General features: G+C 29.8%; 1 protein-coding gene across 1 annotated transcript; it reads right to left on the bottom strand.

The window, feature by feature from the left end:
* Positions 1–10,744: 10,744 nt before the first annotated feature.
* On the bottom strand, positions 10,745–11,539 carry LOC111680240 (60S ribosomal protein L35). The gene is made up of 3 exons (XM_023441866.2): positions 11,387–11,539; positions 11,093–11,229; positions 10,745–11,037 (listed from the first exon to the last, which is right to left on the bottom strand). The coding sequence occupies exons 1-3, from the start codon at positions 11,387–11,389 to the stop codon at positions 10,806–10,808; spliced, it is 372 nt and encodes a 123-aa protein (XP_023297634.1). The 5' UTR covers positions 11,390–11,539; the 3' UTR covers positions 10,745–10,805.
* Between the last annotated feature and the right edge of the window lie 257 nt (positions 11,540–11,796).

The raw sequence follows: 11,796 nt of genomic DNA, 5'->3' as shown, positions 1-11,796 counted from the left end.
TGGAAACGTTCACAAGTGCCCTGGTTGAATCGTTCGAGGACAGCTGCCCCCTACGAGTGCGGAGATCTGCCTCTGGGTAACTGAGAAAATCCGGAACCTTGGGAAGACTCTTCGCAAACTATTTAACCGGGCGCGGCGTAAAAAGACCGCAGTATACTGGGATTAGTATCATAATAAACTTGGTGAATATAAGAAAATCGTTCGAAAAGCCAAAGGAGACTTCTGGAAACTTTTCTGTGAACAGGTAGATAGCGTAAATGACGTATCGAAGATAAAAAATCCAAATCCTATCCAAAACTCATGTCCAACCGGAATCTATGATCGATGACACGGGCAGGAGGCTTGATGATATGGAGGAGACAATGAAACTCCTAATGGACTCTAATTTCCCACCCGGTATATCGAATAACATATATGAACCGATATTGGAGGAAGGGGAGGGTAACACGGAAATAGTTATTACATCTGACATGGTTAAAGGGTAAATCAAGAGTTTTGCTCCCTATAAAGCTGCAGGACCGGATGGAATTTTCCCGGCAGCTTTGCAGATGGACGCGGTTTCCGTACGTCTGTCACAGATATTCACTGCATGCTTAAAATTGGCATATACCCAGTTAATGGGTAATATTTATACCTAAACCAGGGAAACCTAGCTATGCGACACCTAAGTCCTATCGACCAATAAGTCTTACGTTCTTCCTACTTAAAACCTTAGAACGGATAGTCGATAGCATGGTTAAAAGCAGTATACCATACAAAGACCTTAAATATAAGCAGCATGCTTATGTAAAGAGACGATCGGTGGAAACCGCTTTAAACGAAGTCGTCCACTAAATAGGAGAATCTTTCGATAGCAAACTGTATACACTGGCGGTATGCATTGATATTGAAGGCGCTTTTAATAACGTGCACATTGATACCCTTATCCAATCCCTAGACAAGTTTTATGTTAACCGGCTGCTCCGTAACTGGATCAACTACATGCTAAGGAACAGATGGATAAGCTGTGAGATGTGCGATATAACTATTAGGAAAAAGGTATTTCGCGGTATACCACAGGGTGGCATTTTGTCACCTTTACTATGGGTTACCACGATTAATAGCCTCCTAAGGACCCTAACCAAGAAAGGACTTACCCTGTCTGTTATGCAGACGATTTCGTAATAATTTTAAAGGTAAAGGCTCTGAATACGGCCTTGATCTGGGCTCAACCGAGAGGCCTCAATGTTAACCCAGCGAAGATGGAAATCTGTCTTTTCACAAGAAAGACAAAAATTTCTACATATACTGAACCTTGCTTCCTGGGCAAGAAGATACCGGTGACAGACAAAGTTAAGTACTTAGGTGTAATACTTGACCGGAAATTAGAATGGAGACACCACATAGAGAATAGAATAAACAAGGCACATCGGTGCTGGGAGATATGTAGGAGAACCATAGGTATGAAATGGGGTCTTAGTCCTACTATGACAAATTGGCTTTATAAAAGTGTAATTAGACCAATTCTAGCTTATGCTTCAATAATCTGTTGTACTGCTTATGGGTACCAGGCCACTCGGCTTTAAAGGGAAGGGAGCTCGATGTAGTTAACCTGACAAACGCAAAACCATTCGACGCAACAAAAGCTGAGTTAAAAATATGGATAAGATAATCCCATAAGGCATCTTGGAATAATGAAACGGTGGGTAGAACCACGAAGATTCTGTGAGGTGACCCTGATGAGAGCAAGACGAGAAGTCTCCTCAAAATGATCAAGTCTGAGGTTAGTATGATGGTACGCACATCTATACAAAATTGGACGTGCGGATTCAGACGAATGTATAGCATGTGGAGAGGACAGTGAAACTCTGGGGCCATTGTCAGGCATTCGTCGAAGTTAGATCCAAGTATCTTGGAAGTGATGTTATTCCGGAAATATCATTCTTAACCAACACTGATTAGAAGATTCTTAGGAATTACGCCCAAGAAACTGAGTTTCTGAACATGGAAAAATATATTATATTATACAATTTTGGGACCCTATTTCATTTCTTCTAAAATCAGAAATAATTTGATAAATTAAAAAAAATAAATTTTCGAGTTTTTGTAACTTGTGTTTTTTTTTGGCAATTTTTCGGTTTTTACTTTAAGTTAATTTTTTCTAGCGCCAGCTAAAAGATTAAATAGAGAAGAACCATATACCTATATTTACTGAATATCATATATTTGTTTACAAGTACTCAATATAAAGAATTTTAAAGTATATTTGTCAAATTATGCGGATTAAAACAACGAAAATCAATCGAATTTAATAAAAGTGTCTCGATAGATAAACTAAAGAAGAAAAAAATGGTAGAAATATCATCAAATATGTTTATTTTGTACAACAAATAATTTTGACTATTTCCAAAAATTAATTAACGATTTTGATTACTTTTTTTGTAGAAAATTGAAGATTTTGCACCCAAATCATCTGGCAACTAGGGTTCTATAAATGGACTTTCGAATAATCGAACAATCGACATTTTGTCGAAAAAAGTCGAAGTCGACTATTTTATTCAAAAAAGTCGATAACTCGACTATCGTCTGTGAAAAAAGTTGAAAAGTCGACTTTGTTATTAGAAGTCATAAATGGCCGATAAGTCGAATAAAGTCGGAAAAAGTAGAAAATAGTCGGAAAAAATCGAAAATTTTAGAAACAAGAAAAGTCGAAAAGTCGACTATTTATAAATTATTTATAGTCTAAAAGTCGACTTTTAATCAAAATACAAAAAGTCGACATTTAATTAAAATACAAAAATAACTAAATGGAAAGTCGAAAAGTCGACTTTTCGTTTCAACTATATAACCCTACTGGCAACATTTGGTCGCCGGACTTCGGCTTTTCGACTTTTTTCGAACTTTTGACTTGTTCCGACTTTTCGAATTTTTTCGACTATTTTCGATTATCAACTGTTTGATTGACACCAAGGCGAATTCATATAAGGTGGTGTTAATCAATCAGCTGATAATTTTTTCTTAATTCGCCTGGTTTTCCTAGCTGTCAAAGTTTGTTATTGTTTACATTTTTATATTTAAAAATGTCCGTTAAACAGAGAAAAACTTCATTAATATTTTGAATTATTTATGTAAAAAATCTGAAAATACCTAGCATCTCGTAAACAAATATCATTTTATTTAAATAATGGAATAATTGGTATGTATACAAATATGTTATTTAAGAAACATATTTTTTCTATTAAATGTTAACATATTACATAATATTGTTTTATATTTTATAATAAAATTGTGTAGATAACGTGATTAACTAAACAAAATCTCTTTCGGAACATTTAATATTAAGAAACGCATATGAAGTAATTTTCCGGCTGGCGGCAGCTGACTTCTACGTTATGGCTTAATTTTGAAATCTATTAAATGTTAACAAATTAAACAAAAAAAACTAAAAAAAGTCTGTTCCGGAACGCTTTATATAACAAAACCCATATGAGGTATTTAACCGTCCGGCGACTGCAACATTATGGCCAAATATTGAAAATTACTCAGCCGGAGTAGAATTATCCATTCGCAACAAATATTCATTAATTCGTAATGAATATGTACTTTTTTTAGGTATTTTTCACAAAAAATTAAGTTTTACTTAAGACACATACTTAAATTTTGAAAATTAAGCAGCCGGAATAGAATTTTTCGTTTGAAACAAACATTATTCAATTCAGAATATATTTTCCTCACAAATTTTAATATCTTTATTTTTTAATATAATATAAACATTTTACAAAAATTTTTCATCAAATGAATTCGCCGTACTTATGGCTTTTGACATTTACGAAAACCAAAAGCAAAAACAAAATACATAGGAAATATGTATTGTTGTTGCAGAACTGCCACCACCTTATCTGAATTCGCCTTGAGGGGTTACAATATTAACCACTGAACACTAAGAAGTGAAACGCTGTCATTTTTTACAACAACAACGTTACGCTCTTCTCACATACGAGTTCTGTGTAACTCCAACACATATGTAAGAAACTTACTCTCTCTCCAAACTTCAAAACTTTGTCGCGAAAATTCGTGGCTTATAGAACTTGAAAATATTTTTTATCACTTAACGTTATATTTTATTATTTTTTTGCACACTTTAAATATATTTAATAGCCCGAAAAGATTTAATTTTTTACAAACGAAAAAAATATTTTTTTAATTTTTTTGACATTTAATTTTTGTTGTTGAAATTAAAACGAAAAAAGAACAATGTTGTAAATTTTCGTATGGTACAAGAAAAAAATATTTCAACTAACTTAATTATTATTTCAATATTGCAGATTAAAAAGCAAAGATACGTTCATATATAATGTTTATAGATAAATTATGTTGCAAAATATTTAAAGAAATCTTCTAAAATATAAATTCAAATGATATAATTTTTTTTAAATATTTAAATCCGATTTTTTGCAACTATGTTGGCTTGAGAATTCTACTAATACATTCTTAGAGTTAGGTACCGACTGACAGTAGACTTAGGTACTTTTTGACAGCGTTTCACTTCTTATTTATTCTTTGATATTAACCATGATAAAAATAAAGAAGGTAGTGTCAATAAAAAATTTTTTTATCAAATAAGGATTTTTGAAGTTTAGTTTTTTTGTGAGCATTATATAAAGCGTTGCCACATTCTTAAAAATGATTTTGATTTTCGAGAAATTTTTTACAAAAAATGTGTAATTTAAAATTTACAATTTAAATAATAATGTACTATTACGTTATTTTGGGCTATTTGGACTAGCAGTTTAGAAATTTCAGATTTATTTCCAAAAAAATGTATATACATACCTTAAAACTCAATGTTTGCAGATCAATTAGTATTTTAAAGTTACCTTGTGGTCATTGGCACAGTATTTTTATCCAATCTTACACGTTTTGCATTAACTGAAATATTACTTTTAAGGCAATGGTCGGAGCATACCATTGGCTCTTTTGGCAAATCTTCTTCGGAAATTTTACATATATCTAGCCATTGTTGTCGTTTGTTGGGTAATGTAGGGACTTTAAAAATATGTTTGCTTAAAAAATAGTTGGTATTTTAGCAGTTGGGGACTCATTTTTAATATTTGAAAATTAAGATCTTCCCTTTAATTCCAATTTAAAAGTAAACGTTTTTATATTTTTCAACAAATGAATGAAAATTATGTATTACATTTTTTCTTAAACTTCAAATACCTATATGGGAAAATTTTAAATTAATATGGTATTACTATTTTTTTGAAAACGTCAAAATCCTTAAGCATGTCAGATATAGAATTTTAAAAAATATAGAGAGAATGACACTACCTTCTTTATTTTTACCATGATATTAACTACTCTTCTTAAAAAAAAATAATAAAAATTAATTAATTTACTTATTGTTTTGGATTAATAAAAACATTACCTTTCATGAACATTTTTTAAATAACCGTAAAAAACGGAGATATGAGCAAAAATCCGAGACAACCTCTGAAAATTTTATCAAAAAATGACATATTTTTTCATGCTTTGTTAAATAAGCAACAACACTGTATATTAGAAAACGATGTACACGTGTGTGTAAACGTATGTATATGGTTTTGTTCAGCTGTGTGTTTTTGTTTTGTGAATTCTCTTCGTATATTTGGATGGACATAGGTTGGTTTTATTCCGTTGTTTATTTTGTTTTTCTGTGTTTTTCGTAATGTATGTTTAGTTAGATGTCTGTTGGTTTTGATGCCTTACGTATTTTGTTTTTTCGTTTAGCGTTGTTGTTGTTCATTTTGTGTTGATTTTGGTGTAATAATAATGTAGCCGGGAAAAATTTATAAAACCAATATGTTTAAAATATACTATGGTGAAGGGTATATAAGATTCGACACAGCCGAATATAGCACTCTTACTTGTTTTTATTAAAGCTATTTGATTTTAATATTAAATATATGGGCAATTTCGTGGCAAGTGACCCAAGTCAAAAAATAATTTATGTATGTAGTATGAATTTGATGATTCCAGCCAGCGTTTAAATACTTTAATGTATTTTTTTAGTTTAAAAAATATTGAAAGTTAAGATTTAACTAAAATGAATCTAAATAGGTTAAAAATGCAATGTTCATCAAATGAAAGCCGAAACGTACAACTTGAAAAAGTCTTTAAATGCCAATTAAGAGAGAGACGAAATTTAATATAAAAACATTTTTAATTAAAAATGATAGACTTCGTTTAAAAATAATGGAAGTGGAAGCCGTTTACAGTTTTTATTTTTCCTAAAATAGTAGGTATTTTAATGTAAAATATGACAACTAAGGTCGGGTTTTTGAGTTGACAATCAAATGCCAATTAATAATCAGATTTGTTAATCTAAAAATAAATTAATTCTGATGTTAAACCCCCTTTGAAAATTTTTGTCTTCTAAATGTTTGAAGGATGCTGTCAAAGAGTTGGACTACTCGTTAAACTTTGATTTTAACAAATAAGTTATACATTTTGTTATATATACATTTTTTTATTTGTATTCAACCAATGAAAACAAATAGCTGATTTTGATAAATACTCGATTAAAATTAGAGATGGCAGTCATTCGTTCCAAGATATATTAATTATAAGGTAGTGTTATCAGAACAGCTGATCGTTTTTTGCTACTATGTTCATTTTTCGCCGTGGTGTAGAATTAATGTCAAACTTTGTTTACATTTTGTAAATGTCAAACTTTGTTTTCATTTTGTTAATGTCAAGTTTGTGATTAAAGTGAAATTGTGTGATTAAAGACAAAATTTATGCTGTTAAATTCGTTTATGTTTTAAAACCAATAATAATACTACACGAAATTAGTTTTATTTTTAAAAACATCAAATTAAATTACAAACATATTCAAATTTATAAACATTTTTTGTTTAACAAAAATTCGCTTTGATTTATTTGTCAGCTGTTTTTGGCATTTTTCCCTGACAGCCAATTCGCCTTCAAGTGCAGGCACAATGTCAAACTACATATAAAAAAAATATAACCAATTCGCTCGGTATTCTGAATTCGCCGATGACTCTACCTTATAAAATTAATATACCTTGATTCGTTCGTAATTCATAAGGTCATTCAAACTGAATTACGTACAGCTTGTGTAATTCTCAGCAGAAATTTTATATGGCGAATCTTGTGTTTCAGTACGTAATTGGGGCACAAAGTATACAGAGATGTCACTTTTGACATTTGAAAAAGTCTAAAATCAGCTTTTGTTTGATTTTGAAATTGTTTGGTGAGAAGAGGTATATAAAATACAGCTAAAAAAATCATTGAAATCGTTTTGTGCGAAAGAGACGGAAATAGCTATTTGCTCGTGACGTCTCTGTATACCCTGTGATTGGGGGTTGAATGATGAATGAGGTCGTGAATTACGATGAATTGCTCCATGTAAATTGGGTATAAAACAAAATAAATAAAAAAGTGCCAAGGCCCCAGTGAAAGTCCGCTGTATGAATAAATGATCATATGAAAGTTCTTCATGTAGAATTCAGATGAATATTGAAGTTCTTGGTGCAAAAATCAAATTTAGTTTCCTAGATAAACAAAATTTTGTATTTTATTATAATGGGAGGTACTGCTCCCCTCATGGGTAGTCCGAACATTTATTTCCCAAAATGTTAACATGGATTTTTAAGATCCTAACTCTAGAAGAGCCACCTTAAGAGCTCTCTGCTTTTTTCTCATTCACAGTTTTTTTTATTGATGTTAAACATGAAGATAGGTTCCTGTTGGTCATATTTTTTTTCTCAGTGAATTAGTTAAATAATAAAAATTTTTAAAAAAGTTAAATCATCGTCACAAACTCCTTAACAAATGTAGTATACAAATGGCGATATCGTTTTTGGTCTTCGGAGGCTGCATTATAGTAAATATCAAAGGCGGCTTAATTGTCATCTCAATTTTTTTTTAGAAATTGATCATATAAGCGTTTGTTATATTTAAAATCTCTGTATTATAGATTTTAATTGTTTTTTGGAATTACGATTATGGGTTTACAATTTCAAAGATTTATATTTTCTAAAAGTGGTTGGTTAGGTGATACTTTATATCTCTTTTATTTTTTGAAGTTAAAGGCCAAATAACCATTTAAGTTTTTTGCAATAGCGGGATGACCTTTGACCTTTTGTCAATTTTTTTGTTTGAATATTGTTCTATGCCATTATGGAGAATAATATGTTCCATTTTTATCACAAACTTAGTGGTTCTATAGAGATAAGTTAATTTTCGATCTTTTAAAAGAAATTATAAGTCAATATTTTGAATTGGTTCCAAATTATAGAACATTAACTAATTTCCCTAGAAATAAGTAGTAAATGGTAAAAATGAATGTCGAAAGGGTTGATTCACAAAAATTGTCTATGGTGCCTGTTTTATTCCATACAATTCCGATCCATTAACATATATGGAAGAAAATATCATTCTAACTTGTTCCATTGTGAGCTAAATTTTGAATGAAGATGTGTGAACTTAAGCTGATATATGGGTCTATTTCGGTATCTGTATTGTAGTGTTAGCGATAATAGAATCAAGATAAAAAGAGATTTGCTGAAAACTTTGTTTTAATATTATTTTACTAGTGTTCAAATTATCTTAAGTTAACCATCCCATCTAAATCTATAAGTAAAATTAAAAAAAAATTACTTGCAATTAATATTTTTTAGCTTTAAAATATTGATTTAAAATTTAATTTTATTTTAAAATTAATTTCTCCAAAAAATTATTTAACTATTTTATTTCTTAATTAAAATTCCAAAAACAAATACAGCTGCAACAACCCTTAAGTTTAACAACCCTTAAATAGAATTTTGCCAAAGCTTTTGCATGCAATTGAATTGAATTCCCTAAAAAAAAGCATTTTGCAGTTTTCACTAATACCTGCAGCATCCATAAGACGACAGCATCAGGCCACAAAGTTTTTTTCCAAGATTAACGAATTTGTGTATTTCATTTATATGGAAGATGCCACGTCCCCTGTTGCTAATCGGCCCACATTTTGTCCTAAATAATCATATTGACACTAAAGACGCTTCGACAAAATTTTAGCACTCTGTTCTGTAGTTTAGCTTCCCATATGGTACAATCAGTTACGAAAAAGTCAAAATTGACTTTTTGATTGATATGATGATCAAAATACATGTTCCTGCTAATTTTTACACTCCTACAATTAAAATCAACGTCCCTATCAACGATATTGTGCAAGATTATATGATAAAATTACCTTAAAATTCATAATCATTTTAAACTTCGAAATTGTAAAATATTGTAAGTTGGCATTAAAAAAAAAACAAAAATGACAATTTTAGCGAATCCTTGTGATTTAGAGATTAATTTAACAGCTTTAGAATTTTTTCAAAGAAAAACTTCTATTTTCGAAAATTTTTACGTACACAAAGAAGACTTATACCTTTCATGTATCGGTCTATCTGACCAACAAAAACCGATTGGAATTAAGTTAAAAATGTTGCACATTACTATTATTTAATGTAACTTACGTCCTTTTGGTTTCCCGAAAAAAATTCTCAAGGGCCTAAGTTGCCGCAAATTTTTTTCAAATACTAATTTCTTAATGAAAAATAAGCTTAACTTGAGAAAATGTTCAAATTTTATCAAGTTAAATTTATTTCTTATTGACAAATTATTATTTGAAGAAAACTTTGAGGTTTTTGTTTTACTTACGGAGATATGAAACTTACGCCCTTGAGAATTATTTTTTTCTGAAACCCAAAAGGGTCCAAGTTACATTAAAAAATAGTAAGTTTTAACATTTTCAACTAAATTCAAATCGGTTTTTGTTGGTCAAATAGGCCGAAACATGGAAGGCATAGTTTCTTTGCTTCATAAAGATTTTAGAAAGTTGGGGTTTTTTCTTAAAAAAAAATATTTTGTTTCATTTGATTCCAACTAATAACATTTCACATTTTCAAAGTTAAAAATTAAAAAAAAAAATTAAATTTTAAGGTAATTTCAGAACATAACCATTTAGAATTTCTTTGATAGGGACGTTGATTTTAATTGCATGAATGTAAAATTTAGCACGAAAATGTATTTTTATACGGTGCATCATAATCAATCAAAAAGTCGATTTTGATTTTTTTTTGTAATTTAGGGTTTTTGGTTTTCATGACGATATGTTATTCCAAGTTCTATTTGTATATCGGCACTTAAAAAGCAAACGACACTAACTAGGTCGTTATACGAGCAAGTTCTGCCTTTCAGGTTTTTTTTACAATTACACTCAAACTATTTGAATTAGAACCGAGCTTTTAAATTTTCTTTCCGTTAACTAATAATTTTTATTGTCAAGAAATAATTTTTATTTAATTTTGTTCATTTAAAAATATATTCAAATTAAATTAGTTTGTGAATAAAATTAAAAAATAACCGACGTTTTGAAAAGTAAAATTGCTTGCACAAAAGCAATTTTATATGATTTTCAGTTTATGTAAAAAACTTGAAAGAAAAACATTAGGTGCAACGGGGGAGTAGTTAAAATTTCAAAAACCACTTTGAAAATTGATTATAATGTATCGTACCAATTGCTTATTTTAGAACATTTTAATGTTGCTGTTAAATCTATAACCCAATATTTGGCGATATCATGTTAACACCACTGATTTTATATATGGTCGATTACTTTTTAATGGGTGTAAAAATTACTATATTCTTAATCTTTTATGTGGAACCAAAAAAAATTTAGCTCAGATCGATTTCTTTTCGTCGCAAAAATGATATGCATTCAAAATCTTTTTATTACCCTTTTATTTTCAAAAAATAAATTTTCAATCTATTTTAGGATCTTTTGTTTATGCTTTAACAGCGAATTTTCTTTGTGGGTAAATAGACCTCTTGCGGATTTCCTTCAAGGTCTTTCTGTTGGCGTCTCTTGGGGACAAAGCCTTGCGAATGGCGCGAGTCTTCTTTTTTCTCAAATCCAATGGCTTATACTTTTTGTTCTTGTATACTTTACGCAAGTTTTCCTTTTGCTTTTGGTGCATAACAATATAAACACGGGCAATAGCTTTGCGTACAACACGGCTAAAATTTAATAGTAGTTATTAATTATTTTTGTAAATTAAATATATATACTCACATTTTTGAGAGCTTAGAAGGTGCTCCACCAGTTACCTTAGCAACGCGCAAGCTAAGCAACTCATTCTTCAGCTCGTCGAGCTGCTTGGTGAGCTCCTTTTTGTCCTTTGTTCTTAAATCTGAGCACTTGACTTTAACCTGGAAAAAAGTAATATTTTAGTTATATATTATTAAGAATGCTTATAAAATTAGTTAACACATAATATACATGTTGAGAATATATGAAAAACTTAATAGAAATTCTTGAGATGTCACAGATATTTACAAAATTAAATTAAAAAAAAATTCCACCAACCATTTTGTCTGCCACTCACGCCAAAAAGAAACATTCGAAGTTGTTTTCTTCCGTCAAAATCTGACAGTAGAGTTTTTATAAAAATCAGTTTTCATATATGTCATATTAACATTTGAATATGGCAATACTCCGAAACTGTTATACATCAGTTTGTAAAGCAACTTTCTAACAGAAACTATTTGACGAAAAGAATAATTTTTGCTCAAAAAGTCTGTTCACACTCGACTTTGTTAATCAAGTCAACATTAATTTTACCTACACACTATGAGAGAAGTCGTTAGATTTTTATATCGTACTGCTAATACAAAATAAAATGAAAATTAGTATAATTTTCAAAAAAAAAAAATCAAAATATATATGAAATATATTTTGTTTTCACATTATTAGATTTGAAAAAAAATGAAATTTCA

The sequence above is a fragment of the Lucilia cuprina genome, chromosome 3 (genome assembly GCF_022045245.1).
Source record: "Lucilia cuprina isolate Lc7/37 chromosome 3, ASM2204524v1, whole genome shotgun sequence".
Taxonomy (NCBI): Eukaryota; Metazoa; Arthropoda; class Insecta; order Diptera; family Calliphoridae; genus Lucilia; species Lucilia cuprina.
Note: the sequence above shows the minus strand (reverse complement) of the source record. Positions and strands in the feature narration are given on the sequence as shown.

Coding starts and splice junctions, on each gene's coding strand:
- LOC111680240 (XM_023441866.2), bottom strand. Junction 11,038..11,092: donor CCTTCTAAGCTCTCAAAAAT/GTGAGTATATAT, acceptor ATTAAATTTTAG/CCGTGTTGTACGCAAAGCTA.